The sequence below is a fragment of the Pogoniulus pusillus genome, chromosome 11 (genome assembly GCF_015220805.1).
Source record: "Pogoniulus pusillus isolate bPogPus1 chromosome 11, bPogPus1.pri, whole genome shotgun sequence".
In the NCBI taxonomy this organism is placed as follows: Eukaryota; Metazoa; Chordata; class Aves; order Piciformes; family Lybiidae; genus Pogoniulus; species Pogoniulus pusillus.
The window spans coordinates 13,961,593-13,984,331 of record NC_087274.1 but is presented as its reverse complement, the minus strand read 5'-3'; the positions used below and the strand labels follow the sequence as shown (position 1 = coordinate 13,984,331).

General features: G+C 47.5%; 1 protein-coding gene across 3 annotated transcripts; it reads left to right on the top strand.

The window, feature by feature from the left end:
- Nucleotides 1–226: 226 nt before the first annotated feature.
- Nucleotides 227–19,245, top strand: LOC135179388 (myosin-1B-like). Of its 3 annotated transcripts, none has more exons than XM_064151142.1 (38): nucleotides 227–430; nucleotides 519–662; nucleotides 758–914; nucleotides 3,035–3,062; nucleotides 3,161–3,278; nucleotides 3,359–3,451; nucleotides 3,564–3,627; nucleotides 3,709–3,807; nucleotides 3,911–4,014; nucleotides 4,096–4,234; nucleotides 6,380–6,498; nucleotides 6,583–6,732; nucleotides 7,407–7,577; nucleotides 7,850–8,136; nucleotides 8,500–8,596; nucleotides 9,764–9,851; nucleotides 9,946–10,063; nucleotides 10,745–10,868; nucleotides 10,952–11,088; nucleotides 11,185–11,440; nucleotides 12,483–12,725; nucleotides 12,816–12,992; nucleotides 13,077–13,222; nucleotides 13,314–13,404; nucleotides 13,494–13,883; nucleotides 13,988–14,114; nucleotides 14,238–14,356; nucleotides 14,682–14,878; nucleotides 15,270–15,453; nucleotides 15,540–15,705; nucleotides 15,876–16,000; nucleotides 16,258–16,566; nucleotides 16,704–16,907; nucleotides 17,566–17,691; nucleotides 17,783–17,953; nucleotides 18,040–18,144; nucleotides 18,383–18,478; nucleotides 18,966–19,245. In XM_064151142.1, exons 1-38 carry the CDS (start codon nucleotides 227–229, stop codon nucleotides 19,116–19,118), a joined length of 5,826 nt encoding a protein of 1,941 aa, XP_064007212.1. In that variant the 3' UTR covers nucleotides 19,119–19,245. The 3 variants fall into 3 exon arrangements, with proteins under 3 accessions (XP_064007212.1, XP_064007209.1, XP_064007210.1); XM_064151139.1 differs by having other exon boundaries at nucleotides 7,850–8,156; nucleotides 8,517–8,596; XM_064151140.1 differs by having other exon boundaries at nucleotides 7,850–8,160; nucleotides 8,521–8,596.
- Nucleotides 19,246–22,739: the final 3,494 nt, after the last annotated feature.

Genomic DNA, 22,739 nt, shown 5'->3' with positions numbered 1-22,739 from the left:
GAGAGAAACCAAAAATAGTCTCAATCAAATATATCTGTCTGCAAAATGGAAGATATCTGTGGTGAAAAGTAGATAAGACAGAGAGGGGAAAGCACAAGAAGAGGCAGAGCAGCATGCTGCAGAGTGTAGCACTGCAGGGTGTGATCCAAAGGTGTTTTCTCCTTCACCCATCACTGTGCCTCCCCACTCCAGGCCCGTGCTGTGCTGCGTGCAGTGAAGCGCAGCCATGTCGTCAGACTCCGAGATGGCCATCTTTGGGGAGGCAGCTCCCTACCTCCGCAAGTCAGAGAAGGAGAGAATCGAGGCCCAGAACAAGCCCTTTGATGCCAAAACATCTGTCTTTGTGGTGCATGCAAAGGAATCCTATGTGAAAAGCACAATCCAGAGCAGGGAGTCAGGGAAGGTCACCGTCAAGACTGAAAAAGGAGAGGTGAGTGGAATGCAAGGTTCACAAATAGCACTTAATTCCCACTCTGAGGTCTCCAGTGACATAGGTGTATCTTTCCTTCCTCTGACAGACCCTGACCGTGAAGGATGATCAGATCTTCTCCATGAACCCTCCCAAGTATGACAAGATCGAGGACATGGCCATGATGACCCACCTGCACGAACCTGCTGTGCTGTACAACCTCAAAGAGCGTTATGCAGCCTGGATGATCTACGTGAGTAGCAGCAGCAGCAGTCTGCCTTTGGGGGCCAGCAGGAGCTGCTGTGGCAGGCTGAGTGGAAGCCAACCTGCTGTCTCCCTTGCCCACAGACCTACTCGGGTCTCTTCTGTGTCACTGTCAACCCCTACAAGTGGCTGCCGGTGTACAACCCGGAGGTGGTGTTGGCCTACCGAGGCAAGAAGCGCCAGGAGGCTCCTCCACACATCTTCTCCATCTCTGACAACGCCTATCAGTTCATGCTGACTGGTGAGTGGCTCTCAGGTTCCACAAGAAAGATTTGCAATGCAATCAGAGTTTCCCTGATTAGCACATCATTAGTCATAGCATGAACTGCTGTCAGATGGAGCAGAGTTCTTTCACATCAGTACTGCTAAAGAGGAGCTCCAAAGTTGGTGTGTCAGGAAAACAGATAAATCATATGGAGCAGAGCATGGAGTCTTCTGATGTCTGTAATGGAAAGTGAAAGGGAACAAGGCTTGTTTAGCCTGAAGAAGAGGAGGTTCAGGGTGACCTCATTGCTGTCTACAACTACCTGAAGGGAGGCTGTAGCCAGGTGGGGTTGGTCTCTTCTCCCAGGCAACCAGCAACAGAATAGGGGGACACAGTCTCAAGTTGTGCGGAGGGAGGTCTAGGCTGGATGTTAGGAGGAAGTTGTTGCCAGAGAGAGTGATTGGCATTGGAATGGGCTGCCCAGGGAGGTGGTAGAGTCACCATCCCTGGAGGTGTTCAAGAAAAGACTGGATGAGGCACTTAGTGCCATGGTCTGGTTGACTGGACAGGGCTGGGAGATAAGTTGGATTGGATGATCTCAGAGGTCTCTTCTAAGCTGGTTGATTCTATGGTTCTAAGGCAGAGATCCATGTGTGATTTGAAAGTTAATTCATCAAAGAACTGCAGGAAAGGTTCAGATTTGTTCTGGTAAACAACATATAAAAGCAAAGAAGAATTAGATATCACTGCAGGTTCTGCTTCCACCTTTCCATTTGTTTCTTCTCTGTGCTATAGAGGTCAGAACTATTATGCAGGCTTAGGGTTCCTTTGTGATGGATCATTTCTGTCTCTTTCTCTTCTGCTCTAAACACAGCCTGTGTAGCAGAAAATTAAATCCAAATCAGAAACATTCTATGGCATGCAGTAAATAAGTGAGCATGGAGTGCAGTGGGGAAGCAGCACATGGCTCCAAGGGAGTCATTGTTCATGGAAAGGCATTGGAGAAACACAGAAAGGTTTGGGCTGAAAAGGACTTTAGAAAAATAGGTAGATCTTCCACTCAGCATTGAGAGGGACATCTGCCACTGGATAAGGTTGCTCAGAGCTCTGCCCAGCCTGACCTGGAGTGCTTCCACAATTTCTCTAGGTAACCCATTCCAGTGGCTCACTGCTCCCATCATTCCATATTCATTTGATATATCCAAGCTAAAACAAGCCTCTTGCAAATTAAAGATCCCTTTTAGTGGCCCCTGAAAGGCCACAATAAGTTGTCTCTGGAGCCTACTATTTTCCAGGCTAAACAATCTGAAATCCCTCAGCCTTTCTTCATAGGAGAGGTGTTACAGCCCTCAGCTCATTTTCATGGTCCTTCTCTGGACTCACTCTAACAAGAACACATCTTTCCTCTATTTGAGATTACAGAATTGGAGGGGATATTACCAAGAGTGGAGCAGAGGGGCAAAATCATCTACCTCAACCTACTGTTCTGTGCAGCCCAGGATCTGATTGGCTTTCTGGGCTACAAACATATGTTGCCAGCTCACTTCCAAATTTAAGGCCACCAACACCCCCAAGCCCTTCTCTCTCTGCTCTCAAGCCTGTTCTCCCCCAGGCTGGACCAATGCCAAGGATTGCTCCAACTTAGGTGCAGACTTTACATTTGGCCTTGTTGAACCTGATAACGTTCATGAGTCCACTCCTCAGTGGTGTCAAGGTCACTCTGGATGCCACCTTTTCTCACCGATCTCTCAACTGCACCACTCAGCTTGGTATGATCTGCACATTTGCAGAGGGTGCACTGTCCTGTTGTGTATGAGAGTATTGAATGGTATTGTGCTTGGTAGAAACTCTTAAGGGACACCAACCAGCGACCATTTAGATACTGAGACTTTGTGACTTTGAATGACTTGCAGTGAATTCCCTATCCATCTCATACTCACTCATCAAATCCCTGTCTCAATAACTTAGAGGCAAAGAGTGCTGTGGGTATGTTTAGAGGTAAGTATGAGGTGCAAATTGCTCTGCAAAGAACTGAAACTGGAAAATCTGTGTTAGGAGAGAACATACAAAACTTGCATAAAGTTATGTTTGCTGCATACATTTTCAGGCTTGTGTGCTCTTCACTGACAAAGTCTCTCTGTTTCTGCCTCTCACAGATCGGGAGAACCAGTCCATCCTCATCACGTAGGTACCCTCCCTTCTCTCTTCCCCGTGGCGCTGCCCTGTGCCAGGGGACCTCCTGCCTGACCACAGGCTCTCTGCTTCTCCCTTTGCTCTGGCAGTGGAGAATCCGGTGCAGGGAAGACTGTGAACACCAAGAGAGTCATCCAGTACTTTGCAACAATTGCAGCCAGTGGGGACAAGAAGAAGGAGGAGCAGCAGCCAACAGGCAAGATGCAGGTGAGCTTCTGCGTGTAGGAACCGGCACCTGTCAGACTGATCCCTGAGCTGTATCATGACATTCAGATTTCTATTTTAAGGGGACACTTGAAGATCAAATCATCAGTGCCAACCCACTGCTGGAGGCCTTTGGCAATGCCAAGACCGTCAGGAATGACAACTCCTCACGCTTTGTAAGTTGTGGCCTGGCACAAAGTGACTTCTCTCCTGCCAGTGCACGGGCTCCAATGTTCAGCAGCCACTGCTGCTACAACACACCTCCACTGGCTTTTCTGCTCCTCTCAGGGTAAATTCATCAGAATCCATTTTGGTGCCACGGGAAAATTGGCTTCTGCTGACATCGAGACGTGTAAGTGACCACCTCGGCCTGGGGCTGTTGCTGCCAACCTTCCTCAGCTCCTTCACAACTCTGTCCTACCTTCCTTGACAGATCTGCTGGAGAAGTCCAGAGTCACTTTCCAGCTCAAGGCAGAAAGAAGCTACCACATCTTCTACCAGATCATGTCCAACAAGAAGCCAGAGCTCATCGGTAGGGAAGATCACAAACTCCTGCAGACAAGGTCAGGGCACAGCACTGCCTTCCTCTGTGAGCCTCTCACCTCTGACCTGTTCCTCTTGTGGCTGCCTTTCAGAGATGTTACTCATCACCACCAACCCATACGACTACCTGTACGTGAGTCAAGGGGAGATCACAGTTCCCAGCATCAACGACCAGGAAGAGCTGATGGCCACGGATGTGAGTAGCACAGGCAAGCTTTCTGCACTGCACTCTGCCCTCTAACAGGCCTGCCACTTACTCAAGTGACTCTCTTGGCAGAGTGCCATTGACATCCTGGGCTTCACTCCTGACGAGAAGACAGCCATCTACAAGCTGACAGGGGCTGTCATGCACTACGGGAACCTCAAGTTCAAGCAGAAGCAGCGTGAGGAGCAGGCAGAGCCTGACGGCACAGAAGGTACCAGCGCAATACAGGCACAGCACAGCTTACACCAAACACTCCCTGGCACAGGCAGTGACTGAGGCTCAGAACCCTGCACTCAGCCTGCTCATCTGCCCAGATGCTACTACTGTAGAGCAGCAGTGTGTCCTGATCAGAGGATCAGGCAAGGAAAGCACAGCTCAGTGGAAGATGCAGACTGTTTTGAGCTATGCAAGAGTACAAGGCCCAGTGAATCCCAAAGCAGGCTTCCATTCCTGACACAGTGGAGCTGGGCAGACACAGTGGAGCTGGGCAGACACAAAGTCAACTGGCTGTCCTCTGCACCAGCAGCTTCCCTGACCTCCACACAACTGGCAGCCACTCTGCACCCTGACTCATGTTTACATATCCAGTGGCATCTACCTCCTAGATGTCTCCTAGTGGTGAGATTTCCAGCTGACAAGAAGCCCAACTTCAGAAGCTTCTCTGCTTCAAAGCCTATTTTCAGGAGGCAACTCACAGTGCCCAAACTGAGAGCTTTGTGCTACTTCATTCTACATGAGGGGCTCAAAAGATTCCTGTTGCAGCCGTGATTCACACCACTCTACATCTTCTGTAGGGTCTCAGTGTATCTGCAGGGCTTCTGTTTGACAATACACATCTATGATGTGTCTGTCACCTTTGCTCTGCCTAGAGTTCTTCAAGGTGCTTTCCTTTAAAGGCCATGAAAGCATATTCATGAAGCCAAAGTTATTTGTGCATATCTTAAACACACCCTAGTGAGAGCTTTCTTCTTGAGGTGTGCTTTTTTGGGGGGGTGGAGGTAAGCTCAGACTTAACTGCAAGCTGATGCAAGGAGCAAATAATAGCTGTGATCATGGCATAAGTATAGCCAAAGGAAAGCACTACAGAAGAGTATCCTAGGATGAGACAACTCTTTCATGATTAAAGCTACCTCCCCAAAAGTGAAATACAGTTCCAATTTTGTTCTTTTTTCATACCTTACTGTTTCTAGTGGTAAATGCACATTAAATACTGAACTGTAAACAGCAGGCACTACAGAAGCAGCTCTAAATCAGCACATTTAGATATGTATACTCTATAACGACTCTCAGCCTTCTGGCATTAAAGGGCTCTGCCAATAGTACAAACAACATCTCTAACAGATGGCACCTGGGAACAATTGGAGCAGTGCATGTAAGGTTGATTCCACTGAAAGCAGTTCTAGTGCAGACATTGTAATCCTCTTCTGAGGATTACTCTGAACTTGTGATCAAATTTCTCAGTGTGGTAAAATCAGCTTTCATTTTGCTAGCTTTGATTGCTCATAAAGGTGGGAGAGGACAGTGAGAGGTCTGTTTCCTCCATCTCCTGTGGACTCCATTTACTGTACTACTTTTCTTTCTCAGAGTGCTTCTGAAAACACTGAAGAAAACACATGCTCTATTGCAGTACTTCGCTATCCTTTCTCACTGAAAGTTTTTTCCCCAGTCTCCAGCTTAAATATCTCTTGACATAATTTTAATCTTTTGGGTGGTGTCCAATATTCATGCAGCTATCTGCTAAATGTTTTCTTTATCATCACCTCATATGAACTACATAAGCATACTTGAACAAACCTCTTTTCGTGTTGTGCCTGCTGGCAGAGTTTGGATCAAACAGGAAAAGCCATAGCAGGAGGTAAAATGCCCAAATTCTTGTTTGAGGATGCCCATCTGAACACAGCTCTTTATCTAGTGTGTTTAGCTGTTGATTTATAAAGGCATAACTGGCACATATATTAGACTCTCTTGGATTTTATGCCTTCAAAGTTAGCCTACTACAAGTCAGTGAAACAAATTGCAGTGTATTGCTTCTGAGAGGGTCTGTGACTGTTTGCAACTTCAGCGCCTTCCCAGGCTTATCTTTCTTTTTTTCAGCCTTTGCTATTGAAAACTGCCTACTTAAACATCTTTAAACTGATATTTCATTAAAAAGTCAATAGCAACTAAGAAGAGATGAAGAAAAAATAACCAACATAAATGCTCTGGAATTTGTGTGGAATGTGGTGAACTACAGATGCATTGTATTTGTAATCTTATTTAATAATTCTATCTTTACTAGAATTGCCTTCTAATACTTGTTTTGTAGGAAACCTAATGTCCACTTCATACCTTAATAACTGATTACTTTGGTCTTTAGTTGCTGACAAGGCTGCCTACCTGATGGGTCTGAACTCAGCAGATCTACTCAAGGCTCTCTGCTACCCTCGAGTCAAGGTTGGGAATGAATACGTGACCAAAGGTCAAACAGTGCAGCAGGTAAAATCCCTTCTTCTGCTGACAACCCCCCTCTGCCTCTTTTGCTCTGCATGATGACTACAAGTGTTATGGGTTTTATTTCAGGTGTACAATTCCGTTGGTGCCTTGGCCAAAGCTGTCTTTGAGAAGATGTTCCTGTGGATGGTTGTTCGCATCAACCAGCAGCTGGACACCAAGCAGCCCAGGCAGTACTTCATTGGTGTGCTGGACATTGCTGGCTTCGAGATCTTTGATGTAAGAATGGTGTTTTATTGCCATGCTTTTAGAAGCGAGTCTATTGTGTGCCAAAATGCTTAAGAAGGAATGCTTTTTGTGCTGCACATGGATCTTTGTGCTGCAAATGGAAATCCACAAGTGCAGGTTTTTGACAGATTTCAAACTGTAGACTAAGATGGAGGTGGTTAAGGCCCCATCCCTGGAGGTATGCAAAGTGAGGCTTCGCAGGGCTCTGGGCAATCTGATCTAGTTGAGGATGCCTCTGATGACTGCAGTGGGGGTTGGACTAGATGACCTCCAAAAGTCACTTCCAATCCAGATCTTTCTATGATTCTATGATGCTTGGAACCTAATGCAGAGACTCCATTTCCACAGACAGAATGTTTTGAAATGAACATTAGGAAGTGTTGGAAAAACTGTTGTGTATGGACCCTCCTGTAACTGAATTAGGCCAGTCTAGCAGGAGTCAGGTCAGACACATTGACCTGGCCTAATGGTCTAGGTGTCATAAACATATGGATAAAGTTTAGCTTGATGAAAAGGAGACATTGACAGACGCTGCTAATGCCTGGCTGAGTAAAGATGGAGCACTCATAGATCCTCCTGTAATTTGGTACAAAAAGCCAACGCTGCTCTTTATGCCCAGCTTCCTATATGCTCATTAACAGTAATCTCTGTTTGCAATGGGGCAGTTCAACAGCCTGGAGCAGCTCTGCATCAACTTCACCAATGAGAAACTGCAACAGTTCTTCAACCACCACATGTTCGTGCTGGAGCAGGAGGAGTACAAGAAGGAAGGGATTGAGTGGGAGTTCATTGACTTTGGCATGGACCTGGCTGCCTGCATTGAGCTCATTGAGAAGGTATTGCTGTAATTTACTGTGTCTAATATTTTCAGGAATGCAGGGGGGTTATATATTTATATATGAAAAGGGTTTTATATGTTTATAGATATAGCTTGAAAGCATAAATGTGATGCTGTAAATACAGACATCGAGATTATTTTAGTATTTGCTCTGCTGAGCAGAAGAGCAATCCCTGAGAGCATCAATATTGTCCTGCTCAGGAAGTTACTTCTTTATTTGGGATTCTTTCTGCTTTTCTGCATCTTCCTCTTTCCTTTTGTTTCTCCCAGCCCATGGGCATCTTCTCCATCCTGGAAGAGGAGTGCATGTTCCCCAAGGCAACTGACACCTCTTTCAAGAACAAGCTCTATGACCAGCATCTGGGCAAGTCCAACAACTTCCAGAAGCCCAAGCCTGCCAAAGGCAAGGCTGAGGCTCACTTCTCCCTGGTGCACTATGCTGGCACGGTGGACTATAACATCACTGGCTGGCTGGACAAGAACAAGGACCCCCTGAATGAAACTGTTGTGGGTCTGTACCAGAAATCATCCCTGAAGACACTGGCCTTGCTCTTTGCCTCTGCTGGAGGAGAGGCAGGTGAGTTCTGTCAAATTCACATATTCATTTTAATTTAATGACTCTGCCAAAGCCATGAATACCAACTGGAGTGTTCTAAAGAAGCTACATGTTGTTCAGAGCCTCCCATGCCTTGAATTCATTAACAAAGGAAAAGATCAAATCTATTTCAGGCCTTGCACTCAGCCATGATAATCCCTTGGATTATCACACAACTTCGGTCCTGTATTCCTTTAGATTGAGCATGGACTCAATTTCCTGCTGCATCCTAGGTTCCTTTCTTAGCCTGTCTGATATGTATGAATAAGCTTCTTGCAGTCTCAGGGAGAAAAAAAAATAGAAACCAAAGTTGCAAAATTATCTTTTCTTGGTGTTCTTCAGAGAGTGGTGGTGGTGGTGGTGGCAAGAAAGGTGGCAAGAAGAAGGGTTCTTCTTTCCAGACTGTATCAGCTCTGTTCAGGGTAAGCATGAAAGTCACTCTCTGTATTGTTTTCCTCTTTTCACTTGAAGCCTGTGAAAACTCACACTAACTTCAGCAAGCCATTTTACTGCACCTAGTAACATTTATCTGCACCAAAACCAGCTCTTCAGCTATTCATGAAAGAATTGAGTATAAGTCAGTTAAGGCCAGCTGAAGAAGATACATCTTGATCTAGCCTTTCTTCAAAGGCTGGAAAGAACACATAGTTCAGGCTGCAGTTTCTTTTATTCTCAGTTACAGCAGTTAGTAGGATCAAACTCCTCCTCCTTTGCCTTAGGAAAACAAAGGTAGATCTGGCTATCTGCTCCAGAGAATCTCAACTCTGGATTGACACATCCATGGATTATGCCTAATCCATAGCATGGAATTGTTTGTACACAATGATACATGTGAAGATAAGGGCAATGCCAAGGCCAGCTACCTTTCCACCACTGGGCAGAGCTTAAGGCAGGTGGAAACATTCTTGTTCCAACACCTGCGGCATCTAGCTACTGCCTGGCATTCTGAGCAGTTTTTCACATGGTGAAAAAGGTGTTTGAGCAGGTTTGCTTCTGCTCCAAACTAGGGCTAAAGTGAGGGCTGTTAAGACATAGATAGTAAAAATGATTGTTAAAATCAGAGGTAATTAAAGAGTTTGTTTTAAAAATACTTGTGGAAAGGAGTGCTGTAGGACTTCCCAGACATGTCTTTTCTCTATGACTTATGTGCCCTGCTCTCGCTGAACCTGGAGCCTTTTTTGTCTTCCTCTGCTCTAACTTTGTCAAAAGCATCCTCACAAATAGCATCAAATCCCATTAGGCTTCCCTTTCTCAGCCTGCTCTGCAGACTTGGCCCTTGCTCCTTTTTCCATTTGCCCAATTTTTCATTTTTGTTTCTCTTCCCATCCATAGTTAGTGTCTCCCATGGAGTGAGACTCAGAATTATGCCTTTTGCCATGGATTTCTGGTGACTCTTCACCACAGGAGTCCTCTCTGAGTGTCTGCACCCCTCAGCCTCATGAAAACACTTCATACAGTTTCGTGACTTTCTGCCATGCCCAAAACTGAAATTGGGATAGATATAAGTGGGAACAATATATCTATTACTACACTTCTCTCACATCAGAACTCTAAGTGTTAATGAAAACTCTTTGGTCACGAACCCACAGGAGAACTTAAACAAGCTGATGACCAACCTGCGGAGCACTCACCCGCATTTTGTGCGCTGTATCATCCCCAATGAAACTAAAACACCTGGTAAGAGCCTCAAGCAGAGGGAAATGGAAGTGTCATGCAGCCACTGTTCCTGCATTTTATCATGAAGTACCACATAATTGTCTTACCTCCTTAGGTGCCATGGAGCATGAGCTGGTGCTGCACCAGCTGCGCTGTAACGGCGTGCTGGAAGGGATCCGAATCTGCAGGAAGGGATTCCCCAGCAGAATCCTCTATGCTGACTTCAAACAGAGGTCAGTGTCTTTCCTCCTCTCCATTCTGTATTTACTGCCTAAGTTGTAAGCTACCGTTTGTGGCTATTTTGTAATGCAAACTCTATGTGAATATAGCTGAAAGAAGGAGGGAATGTTGGAATGTGCAAGGTAACATGTAGGGATGGTTGGCAAAAGAGACAGCAAGAAAGGTAGAGATGTCAGTGACTGCAGTTCATCACACAACTCAGCCCTGCCAGTGTGCCTCAGTGAAGATGGAATCCTGTGAAGGCTAAACCAGCCAGTGATGACAAGACTGAAAAATGCAGTTTGGGAGGTGATTACAACACACTCTCAGACAGAAGCTGCAAACTCAGATGGATTGCTTTGGCCACAGTATCTGCTGCACGTTTCAGGGGAAGATGCCTTCTGCCTCTACACACAGTGCCAATGTTCCTCCTTAGCAATTCTCTGCAGCTCAGCTGCAGTGGAAAAGATTGGGCTGAAATGGCTGGAGATGAACGTCCTCTGTCATCTGTGATGGATCACCTAGAGACAGCAGAAGTTCCCTTACTTTTGTTATCAGACTGGGACTTTATCAGGGTTCTCTGAAGAAGGGAGGACATTCCAGCTTCCTCAGCCTCACTCTGCTCCTGTTGACTGCAGTTCATCTCAATGACCTGTATTGCCTGATAATTCACTCCTATTTGCTCCCTCCCACAGGTACAAGGTGCTTAATGCCAGTGCCATCCCAGAGGGACAGTTCATTGACAGCAAGAAGGCTTCTGAGAAGCTTCTTGGGTCAATCGATGTGGACCACACCCAGTACAAATTTGGCCACACCAAGGTACAGTCTCCTTGACTCACTCAGTGTGTGCCTGTGTTGTGCTCTGCTTGGCAGTCAGGTGCTGCAATGCTCTCTTCCTCAAGGTGTTCTTCAAAGCTGGGCTGCTGGGACTCCTGGAGGAGATGAGGGATGAGAAGCTGGCACAGCTCATCACCCGCACACAGGCCAGGTGCAGAGGCTTCCTGGCAAGAGTGGAGTACCAAAGAATGGTAGAAAGGAGGTAAACATTGCTCACTTTCAGTGGTCACTCTATTTGGGACAGTGCTGGCACTTGTCACACAGAAAATATTCAATGTGCATTTTAATTGTGCTTCAGGGAGTCCATCTTCTGCATCCAGTACAATGTTAGATCCTTCATGAATGTCAAGCACTGGCCCTGGATGAAGCTGTTCTTCAAGATCAAGCCCTTGCTGAAGAGTGCAGAGTCTGAGAAGGAGATGGCCAACATGAAGGGGGAGTTTGAGAAAACCAAGGAGGAGCTTGCAAAGTCTGAGGCCAAGAGGAAGGAGCTGGAGGAGAAAATGGTGGCCCTGCTGCAGGAGAAAAATGACCTGCAGCTGCAAGTGCAGTCTGTGAGTATTGTCAGTATATTTCTTCCAGGTGAAAATAAGTCAGATCTCAATCCTCTCTCATGACACTGCACTCTAAATTTCCTTTGAGAATATTTCCCTATGAATAACTACAGGTAAAATCTAAACACTCAGTGTCAACACTATCACATGAGGTTCAAACTTTGGAATGACTCTTTAACTCTCTGTGCCTGCAGATAGAGTTCTCTATGCAGCTCACAATATAAGATCCAAGTATAGTCACTAGAGATTTACAGATACATTTAACACAGTCTGGAGAACAATGCAGTTGACTGCTTACTCTGGTTTTAACCAGTTGCCTAAATTAAATAGCCTAATGTCATTTCCTATGATATGTGATATCTCATCTGTCCTCCTGCAGCTACTATTCCATGAAGATACACACACACTGTACACGTGTCTGCAATGTCCTTTAGAAGAGTAAAAGTTCTGGCAACACTTACACAAGGCTCTTGTGTCATTAGTTGTCTACTTCGTAGCTTCAAACTAAAGTCAGGTTTCAATGGAAATCACCAAGGACATCTTCACTGGATATCAATTTAAGCAAAGCAGAGCTGAGGAAGGAAAAATCAAAAGTGCTTCACTATATTCAGTTATTAAATTTCAGGGAAAGCATTAAAATATATTCTAAACCATTTAATTTTGAGATATTTAGAACTCTTATTGATACATAGCACAGGAGAGAATACTTGATAAGAGCTGAAAAATTGGACAGCATGAAACTAAACTCTATTTTTCTCCTACAGCATTAAAAAAACCCTCAATAATTCCATCCTACATTTTTGTTGGTTTTGTTTTGCTTCTCTTTTGGGGCTGTTATGGGGATTGGGGCAGAAAATACTTTTTTTTCTGTTTAGCTCTTCATGAAAACCAATATCACATTTCAACCTGCATGAAAGGGGTAAGAGAAACTGGGAATCGTAGGAGCTGTCCATAACCATGGAAGCAGAGCTAGAGCTAAATAATCAAAGCCAAACATTCTGTGGTCCAGTACTTAGCAACCAAAACCATGTTTCTCTAACAGGAAGCTGATGCTTTGGCTGATGCTGAGGAGAGATGTGACCAGCTCATCAAAACCAAAATCCAGCTGGAAGCCAAAATTAAAGAGGTGACTGAAAGGGCTGAGGATGAGGAGGAAATTAATGCTGAGCTGACTGCCAAGAAGAGAAAACTGGAGGATGAATGCTCAGAGCTGAAGAAAGATATTGATGACCTTGAGCTAACACTGGCCAAGGTGGAGAAGGAAAAGCATGCCACTGAGAACAAGGTATGAGGCAGGAGAGGTCCCTCACAACTCACAAAAGAGTACTGTGCTGTATTGACTTCCTTTACTAACACCTCTTCCTTCTTCTCAAAGGTGAAAAACCTCACAGAGGAGATGGCAGCTCTGGATGAGACCATTGCCAAGCTGACAAAAGAGAAGAAAGCTCTCCAAGAGGCTCATCAGCAGACACTGGATGACCTGCAGGCAGAGGAGGACAAAGTCAACACTCTGACCAAAGCTAAAACCAAGCTGGAGCAGCAAGTGGATGATGTAAGCACACAGGCAAAGAGCAAGAAGAGGACAGAGGTGCAGTTTGAGCTGCTTGGCAGAGCACTGATGGCTTCTTCTCTTTAGCTGGAAGGGTCCCTGGAGCAAGAGAAGAAACTGCGCATGGACCTGGAGAGAGCCAAGAGGAAACTGGAAGGTGACCTGAAGATGAACCAGGATTCCATAATGGACCTGGAAAATGATAAGCAGCAGCTGGATGAGAAACTGAAGAAGTAAGTGTGGCTCCATGTGGGGCAGCTGAGCACAGGGCTGGGGAACTTGTCTGTTTCCTCTGAGCTCTAACATGGTTTGCTTTGCCCAAAGGAAAGACTTTGAGATCAGCCAGATCCAGAGCAAAATCGAGGATGAGCAGGCCCTGGGCATGCAATTGCAGAAGAAGATCAAGGAGCTGCAGGCAAGTCTCTGTGGGTTCTCCTCTTTCACCCAGACTCAGGGCAGGCAGGAGAAGGGCATGGGTGTGAAGGGTGCCAATGTGTTCCCCAGGCTCGCATTGAGGAACTGGAGGAGGAAATTGAGGCCGAGCGAACTTCTCGGGCAAAAGCAGAGAAGCATCGAGCTGACCTCTCACGGGAGCTGGAGGAGATCAGTGAGCGCCTGGAAGAGGCAGGAGGGGCAACAGCAGCTCAGATCGATATGAACAAGAAGCGAGAGGCAGAGTTCCAGAAGATGCGTCGTGACCTGGAAGAGGCCACGCTGCAGCACGAGGCCACGGCTGCCGCCCTGCGCAAGAAGCACGCGGACAGCACCGCTGAGCTTGGGGAGCAGATCGACAACCTGCAGAGAGTGAAGCAGAAGCTGGAGAAGGAGAAGAGTGAGCTCAAGATGGAGATTGATGACTTGGCCAGCAACATGGAGTCTGTCTCCAAAGCCAAGGTACAGAAACGCCTTACAGGCTCACTGACCAAGTAGAGTCCAGCACAAGATGTCATTAAGAGTGTGGATCAATAACTGCTCTCCTTCTCTTTTCCAACACCCAGGCAAACCTGGAGAAGATGTGCCGCACCCTGGAGGATCAACTGAGCGAGATCAAGACAAAAGAGGAGGAGCATCAGCGCATGATCAATGACCTCAATGCTCAAAGAGCTCGGCTGCAGACAGAATCAGGTGAGACATGGAGAAATCTGATGTGCAAATGAATGATGTCAAAGAGGTAAAGAAGAAGTTACCTGAGGGTCCCCACTGCTGTCTCCCATGGCACTAAAAGGCTGTGTCTGCAAACTCCTCCAGGTGAATATTCACGCCAGGTGGAGGAGAAGGATGCTTTGGTTTCTCAGCTGTCAAGAGGCAAGCAGGCATTCACCCAGCAGATTGAGGAACTCAAGAGGCACCTGGAGGAAGAGATCAAGGTGAGAAGGCTTTCCAAACCCTCCATTAGCCATTGCAGTCCTTCTGTCAAGGAGGAGCTGCAGATATACAAGGAAATCACAGAGTCAACAAGACGAGAGGCAGTAAAAGAAACCACTTGGGCAGTGCAGTGCAGCACTTCCCAGACAGGCTCTGGTGACCCTTTTATGCAGTCTGTCTGTGCCTTCCTCTGCCAACTGCTGCCTCTTCCTTTCCCAGTCTGGACCTTGCCATCTTCTCCCAGAAGAGCAATGCAGTGTCCATCAGCATTCCAGTCAGGACATTTCCCAGGGTGTTTCCATTCACTCTTGCACTCTTTTCCCTCAGGCCAAGAACGCCCTGGCCCACGCCTTGCAGTCTGCTCGCCACGACTGTGACCTGCTGCGGGAGCAGTATGAGGAGGAGCAGGAAGCCAAGGGGGAGCTGCAGAGGGCCCTGTCCAAGGCCAACAGCGAAGTGGCCCAGTGGAGAACCAAATACGAGACGGACGCCATTCAGCGCACGGAGGAGCTGGAGGAGGCCAAGTACGTGGGGAAGGTGGCGTAGGCTGGCAGAGGCCAGGAATGGAAGCTGGAGGTATTGTCAGGAAGAAGTCAATGTTCTGCTTTGGGGTGGGCTGTCAGGAAGAGATAAATGGTAACTAAGAGCAGAGGTAGAAAGGGGAAAGGCAGAAGCAGCAAATCTCTTCGGACACAGAATAGCAAAGGAACCCTTGTCTGAGCAGCAGAGAACTCCTGCAGGCCAGAGTCCAGGCACGGACATACAGTGTCTGGCTGGGAGAAGTCCTGCACCTCTGTGCAAGAGGCCACCACCTACAATCAGGTGTCTAAGTGTGCTTTTGTGAGGAATACACTGGCTGCACACTCCAGGCTGCCATTTGCTTCCTCACCTGGACTTCTGCTCACCATCTCCCAGGAAGAAGCTGGCACAGCGCCTGCAGGAGGCAGAGGAACATGTTGAAGCTGTCAATGCCAAATGTGCCTCCCTGGAAAAGACAAAGCAGAGGCTGCAGAATGAAGTGGAGGACCTGATGATTGACGTGGAGAGATCAAATGCTGCCTGTGCAGCTCTGGACAAGAAGCAGAAGAACTTTGACAAGGTCTTTTGGGCTCCAGCACTGGGGTGCCAGGGCAGAGCATGCCCTCCTGGCCAGCACATCCACACTCACACCCCATGTCTCCTCAGATCCTGGCAGAATGGAAGCAGAAGTATGAGGAAACGCAGGCTGAGCTGGAAGCCTCCCAGAAGGAGTCTCGCTCTCTCAGCACGGAGCTCTTCAAGATGAAGAATGCCTATGAGGAGTCCTTGGACCACCTGGAAACGCTCAAGCGGGAGAACAAGAACCTGCAGCGTGAGTGCCTGGCACCCTGCTCCTGGGTGCCCTTTCTTGCCACCCAGCAGCCCTGCTGCTCCACATGGCTCTGTGCCTGCAGGTGACAGGGGTGCCTGTCAGGTTGGTGTGGCAGGGTCCTTGCCTTGCTGCTCTGTGCCTGAGCCTGCCATTGGTCTTTGCTCCCCCAGAGGAGATTTCTGACCTGACAGAGCAGATTGCAGAGGGAGGAAAGGCAATTCATGAGCTGGAGAAGGTCAAGAAGCAGGTTGAGCAGGAGAAATCTGAGATCCAGGCTGCCCTGGAGGAAGCTGAGGTATAGTTTCTTAACTGTTTGCTTACAACTTAGTTTATTATCTCAATAATCATTTCTGGAATTATATGCATTGAGAATAACCTCCAGGCATGGGGAGCATTGCACACATGAAAATTTTGGGATACGCAACAATACTTCTTTTCCTATTACTGCAATCTCTGATCTCATGCTGTACATTGTTCTTCAAGGTAATATTTAATGTGAAAGTACAGATATAATTGTTATTTATATAATTAACTATTTTTATAATTTTCTAGGCTTCCTTAGAACATGAGGAGGGGAAGATCCTGCGCCTCCAGCTTGAGCTCAACCAGGTCAAGTCTGAGATTGACAGGAAGATAGCAGAGAAAGATGAGGAGATTGACCAGCTGAAGAGAAACCACCTCCGAGTGGTAGAGTCCATGCAAAGCACTCTGGATGCTGAGATCAGGAGCAGGAATGAAGCCCTGCGCCTGAAGAAGAAGATGGAAGGAGACCTGAATGAGATGGAGATCCAGCTGAGCCATGCCAACCGCCAGGCTGCAGAGGCACAGAAGAACCTGAGAAATACTCAGGGAGTCCTGAAGGTATGACCAAACTAAACTTGTGCTGGCTGCCTGCTGGCCCAGCTGGAAATTTTCCACTTTTCTATCAGTTCTATACTGATGTGAAAACAAGAAATAGGAAAACTGTACCTCATAGTCTGTTTGATGTCTCCTTCCAGGATACCCAGATACACTTGGATGATGCTGTCCGAGCGCAGGAAGATCTGAAGGAGCAGGTGGCCATGGTAGAGCGCAGAGCAAACCTGCTGCAGGCTGAAGTTGAGGAGCTCAGGGCAGCCCTGGAGCAAACAGAGCGGTCGAGGAAGTTGGCTGAGCAGGAGCTTTTGGATGCCAGTGAACGTGTGCAGCTGCTCCACACCCAGGTTACTGTGGAACACTTTGAACATTTATACTTCTTTTCCCTGCATAGACATAATGAAGAGTGGCTGAACCGTAACTGTCTTTCCTTAAATACATTGTAACATTTGCACTACCGATAACCAACATTCAAAGTGACTTCTCAGCTGCAGATACAGAGCAAATTTCACTAGACTACAATGGAGATACCTTTAGAGTGATAAACTCAGAGGAGTATGTGAGCTTGTTAGCCTACAATATAATTGAGTTCAGCAACTTTTGCATTTACATTTGAGATGTAAATTCAAACTCAGGCTGATCATTAACCAAGCAGGAATACACTAATAACTGCCATTAACATAATTAACAATGTTGTTGCAAGTATTCTAGAGCATTTTCACTGCCACTAGATTGGAAATGGCCTTTTGTCCTATATAAGTCTAAATTCCTTCTCTGTTGATTGAGAAACGTTTCGGTGAGGAACATAAGGAATACCTATACAAAACCTTAAACACTTCACAGATGAGAAACTAACAACTACTGCAGCAGCTCCTGCAGCTCCTGCAGCTACCGCTGCTTGAACCTGTTAGCATAATTTTGTTACACCCCAACATTTCTGTAATGTTCTTGATAGGGTGTTGCAAGCTAACAAATCAACCTTGTGATAATGATGCTTTTCTGCAGAACACCAGCTTGATCAACACCAAGAAGAAGCTGGAGACAGACATTGCCCAAATTCAGAGTGAAATGGAGGATACAGTCCAGGAAGCTCGCAATGCTGAAGAGAAGGCCAAGAAGGCCATCACTGATGTGAGCTGGGGGCTCCTTTCACTGCTGCTGCTGGATCATCCCCCAGACTGTCTCCAGCACCAAAATGCCTGTGACCCTTTGCTCTCATCAGGCAGCCATGATGGCAGAAGAGCTGAAGAAGGAGCAGGACACCAGTGCCCACCTGGAGAGGATGAAGAAGAACCTGGACCAGACGGTGAAGGACCTGCAGCACCGTCTGGATGAGGCTGAGCAGCTGGCCCTGAAGGGAGGCAAGAAGCAGATCCAGAAGCTGGAGGCCAGGGTGCGTAGGGCTGGCATTTGTATGTGAGTGAGTAGATCCCTTGCAGAGGTGTCAGGGAAGCTCCAAAGTTGTGCTCCTCCTTGCAGGTGCGAGAGCTGGAAGGGGAGGTGGACGCTGAGCAGAAGCGCAGCGCTGAAGCCGTGAAGGGTGTGCGCAAGTACGAGCGGAGGGTGAAGGAGCTGACCTACCAGGTGAGGCTTAAAGTCTCTTGATGTTGACATGCTCTATCCAGGAAGTCAAAATGGTGGCATGTTGCTATCCAGAGGCTTTTTTATCTCTCATGTAGGCAGTGAGGCATTTAACAGGATTTTTCTTCTGTCCTTCTGGGCAGCAGTGCTCAATAAAGGATGTTCCTCCCTCTGTTCCACATATCTGAATTCAGAGGAAGAGGCAAACAAGGTTTTTTTTTTTGCTTGCAATTCTCTGTAGTCTGAAGAAGATCGGAAGAACGTTCTCAGGCTCCAAGATCTAGTGGACAAGCTGCAAATGAAAGTGAAGTCCTACAAGAGGCAAGCTGAGGAGGCCGTAAGTACCACTTTGACTAAAGCCAATCTTCCCTCTGGTGGAGGTGGAATTCTGTGTTGGTTTATTCTTCTATCTAGCTTTTGAAACTGTTTTGATGTATTTGTTGCTAGCAGAGAATGAGGAATGTAAGAGTAAGAATTGCTGGTTTGGAAGGAGCTATACTTCTCCAGCTTTATTTGTTTTCCTCTAAGCCTCATTTCTTGCCTCTCTTTCTTTCTTCCTATTCTACCCTTGGTGTCAGAAGCAGCTGCTAGTCTCTCTAATCAGGACTTACCCATGAGCTCTGCCTAGACTATCTTTGTGTAATGTGGCCGTGGCCTTACTGACACTGGTGTTCTTTTCTGGCACACTTAACACCCTGGGTAGCTTCTTAGCTTGGTTTCAAACCCGCTGCCCGGCTGTGGTATTTCAAATCCATGTGCCCAGTTTGCAGATATTGGGCATCCACATGCTGCCTCTTTTCCCACCACTCCCTCTCCCCGCCCAGGAGGAGCTCTCCAACGTCAACCTCTCCAAGTTCCGCAAGATCCAGCACGAGCTGGAGGAGGCCGAGGAGCGAGCTGACATTGCGGAGTCGCAGGTCAACAAGCTGCGGGCCAAGAGCCGCGAGTTCCATAAGAAAGCTGAAGAGGAGGAATGAGTATCCCAAGGCTAAAAAGTCATCAGAGGCTTGCATAAAATGTAATCCTCTGTGGCACTTTCTTCTGCAATTAATCATTTATGTCTAGGTAATAAAGTCTGTAGAGACATTTGCATACGAACAGCAATGAGCAGGCATTCATTCTGGCATTCATGACTTGGGAACACACATGCAGAGCTCAAGTTCACATCTAGATGTACATTAAACTTCTCTTATGAGGAGAGCCTGAGGGAGTTTGGAGTACTGAATCCAGTTCTTCAGCCTCTATCATAAGAAAGATAGGGACATGCTGGAACATATCCAGAGAAAGGTCATACAGATAATCAGAGGTTGGAGCTGCTCTGCTATGGGTACAGGCTGAGAGATCTGGGGTTGTCCAGTCTGGAGAGAAGGCTCTGAGGAGACCTTATTTTGGCCTTCCAGCATATGTAAGGGGATACAAGAGGGCAAGGGACCTTAGGGCTGTCAGGCAGTGATAGGACTGGGGGAGGTGGAGTAAAACTAGAAACAGGTAGATTCAGATTGGATGTTAGAAGAAGTTTTTCACTGTGAGGGTGGTGAGTGACTGGGTTCTCCAGGGAGGTGGTGGAAGCTCCATCCCAGGGGGGCCTTAAGCTAGACTGGATATTGCTCTGAGCAATCTGACCTAGTATGAGTTGTCCCTGCCCATGGCAGGGAGGCTGGAATTGGATGATCCTTGGGGGCTCTTCCAGCCCTGACAGTTCTATGATTCTACTTATGTGCACCAACTCTCCTGCCTTCTCTCTCCCTTTATCTCTTCAGTCTTTCTGTTCACTTTCCTCTATCCACAAGCTAACTCTCACACCTGTTTATTGTCACTCTCCACATACTATTTACTTTCCTAAAAGCAGATGATGAGACCCTAACATTTCACATGAACTAGACATCCAACTGAACTAGACATCCAACATTTACATACGGATTGCAAATGCAACATTAATGCAGCATTGATTGTCTAAGATGTCACAACTACTGATCACACTTTGCAGATGAGTAAACAAAGTCCATGGGACCAGATGGCATCCATCCCAGGGTGCTGAGAGAGCTGACAGCTGAGCTGGCCAAGCCACTCTCCATCATTTTCCAGCAGTCCTGGCTCACTGGAGAGGTCCCAGGAGACTGGAAAATGGCCAACGTGGTCCCCATCCACAAGAAGGGTCGGACGGAGGAACCTGGGAACTACAGACCCATCAGTCTGACCTCAGTGCCAGGGAAACTGATGGAGCAGGTTATCTTGGGGGTGATAAGAGCGCACCTGAGGGATGGCAAAGAGCTCAGGTCCAGCCAGCATGGGTTTAGGAAGGGCAGATCCTGCCTCTCCAACCTGATCTCCTTCTATGATCAGGTGACCCGCTTGGTGGATGTGGGGAGGCCTGTGGATGTGGTCTATCTGGACTTCAGCAAGGCCTTTGACACTGTCCCCCACAGCAAACTGCTGGCTAAGCTGTCAGCCCATGGCTTGGATGGCAACACTCTGTGCTGGGTTAGGAACTGGCTGGAGGGCCGGACCCAGAGAGTGGTGGTGAATGGTGCCACATCCAGCTGGCGGCCAGTCACTAGTGGTGTCCCTCAGGGATCAGTGCTGGGCCCCATCCTCTTTAACATCTTCATAGTTGATCTGGATGAGGGCATGGAGTCAGTCATCAGCAAGTTTGCAGATGACACCAAGCTGGGGGCAGATGTGACTGAGTTGGAAGGCAGAAGGGCTCTGCAGCGGGACCTTGACCGCCTGGACAGATGGGCAGAGTCCAATGGGATGGGGTTCAATAGCTCCAAGTGCAGGGTGCTGCACTTTGGCCACAACAACCCCATGCAGAGATACAGGCTGGGGTCAGAGTGGCTGGAGAGTGGCCAGACAGAGAGGGATCTGGGGGTGCTGATTGATACCCACCTGAACATGAGCCAGCAGTGTGCCCAGGTGGCCAAGAGAGCCAATGGCATCCTGGCCTGCATCAGGAATGGTGTGGTCAGCAGGAGCAGGGAGGTCATTCTGCCCCTGTACTCTGCACTGGTTAGACCACACCTTGAGTACTGTGTTCAGTTCTGGGCCCCCCAGTTTAGGAGGGACATTGAGATGCTTGAGCGTGTCCAGAGAAGGGCGACGAGGCTGGTGAGAGGCCTTGAGCACAGCCCTATGAGGAGAGGCTGAGGGAGCTGGGATTGGTTAGCCTGGAGAAGAGGAGGCTCAGGGGTGACCTTATTGCTGTCTACAACTACCTGAGAGGTGGTTGTGGCCGGGGGAGGTTGCTCTCTTCTCTCAGGTGGCCAGCACCAGAACGAGAGGACACAGCCTCAGGCTGCGCCAGGGGAGATTTAGGCTGGAGGTGAGGAGAAAGTTCTTCCCTGAGAGAGTCACTGGACACTGGAATGGGCTGCCCGGGGAGGTGGTGGAGTCACCGTCCCTGGAGCTGTTCAAGGCAGGATTGGACGTGGCACTTGGTGCCATGGTCTAGCCTTGAGCTCTGTGGTAAAGGGTTGGACTTGATGATCTGTGAGGTCTCTTCCAACCCTGATGATACTGTGTGATACTGTGAAATCAGATGGTTTGGGAATACATTCAATGTGTCTAGGGGCTCTGGTAAAGCAGAAGTGAAGCTGCAGAGGGACTCCTATTACCTCTAAATACATTTGTTTTTCATCAAGCCACAGAGAAAGAGTATAAGATGGATTTGATCGGTAGTTTGGCATATGTGACAAGCTTTAGCAGCTACCTCAAACTTGCTGTTTATTCAAAGCAAGTGCTAAAGATCATTGACCATCCTGCCAGAATTGCCAATCCCCTATGTGACCTTCAGGCATCCTTCATGTATCTTTTCTAATTCTCCAGCTAGCCTTCAAGTGCTGTTTAAAAAACACCTTTGTATGCTAAGGGTTCCCAATACAATACATACATAGCACTGAGGCAGCAAAAGAGAGCTGGAGTTAGGAAGGGACACTGCTCCATCCATTTTAGAAAGGGCTGCTCAAGATCCACCATAGCTGTGCACCTCTGATTATCTCAGTGCCCCCTTGAATCCTTTGGGTTCTTGTGGTGGCCTTCGTAGGAGCAGCAGCTGTTTTCCCTCTGGCACTGGTAATGCTACACACAGCCCAGCTGCGGGGGAGGCAGCATGACCCAGGGCAGGGTTTGGAAATGTGATGGTTTGGGTGTTCCCACACACACACACACTTTGTAAATCACCCAGACTAGACTCAGCCAGCTCTGGAAATTGAATGAAGCTTTTATATTTACAGCTTAGCACAATACACAAACAGATAGTTACAATACATACAGTTATAGACAGAGATATACAGGTTAAAAGTAATACAGAAACACAGCAGCCCTCCCAGAAACCAGAGTCCCCAGGAGAGCTCTCAAACGCCCTTCTACCTTTCTCCCATCCCTCTCCCTTACCCCAGATCTTGCCTTATGCCCAAGGAAGATTGGAGGGTTGGCTAGGGGGATTAGGAAGCAGGTGATGGCAGGTTAGGTTAGAGAGAGATGCAGCCCAGAGCCCAGACAGAGAGCATCTTCCTCATCTGTATTTACATTCTTATACATCTCAGCAAGCCTGTGAATGAAGTAGACATCACCATTGTTTTCTTCTCACAGCCTGCAAC

Bases quoted from the DNA above. Each gene is read 5' to 3' on its own strand.
- LOC135179388 (XM_064151139.1), top strand. From the start codon at position 227: ATGTCGTCAGACTCCGAGATGGCCATCTTTGGGGAGGCAGCTCCCTAC. The intron at 12,993-13,076 runs GTAAGCACACAG...TCTTCTCTTTAG, and splicing joins TGGAGCAGCAAGTGGATGAT to CTGGAAGGGTCCCTGGAGCA. The intron at 17,692-17,782 runs GTGAGCTGGGGG...TGCTCTCATCAG, and splicing joins CCAAGAAGGCCATCACTGAT to GCAGCCATGATGGCAGAAGA.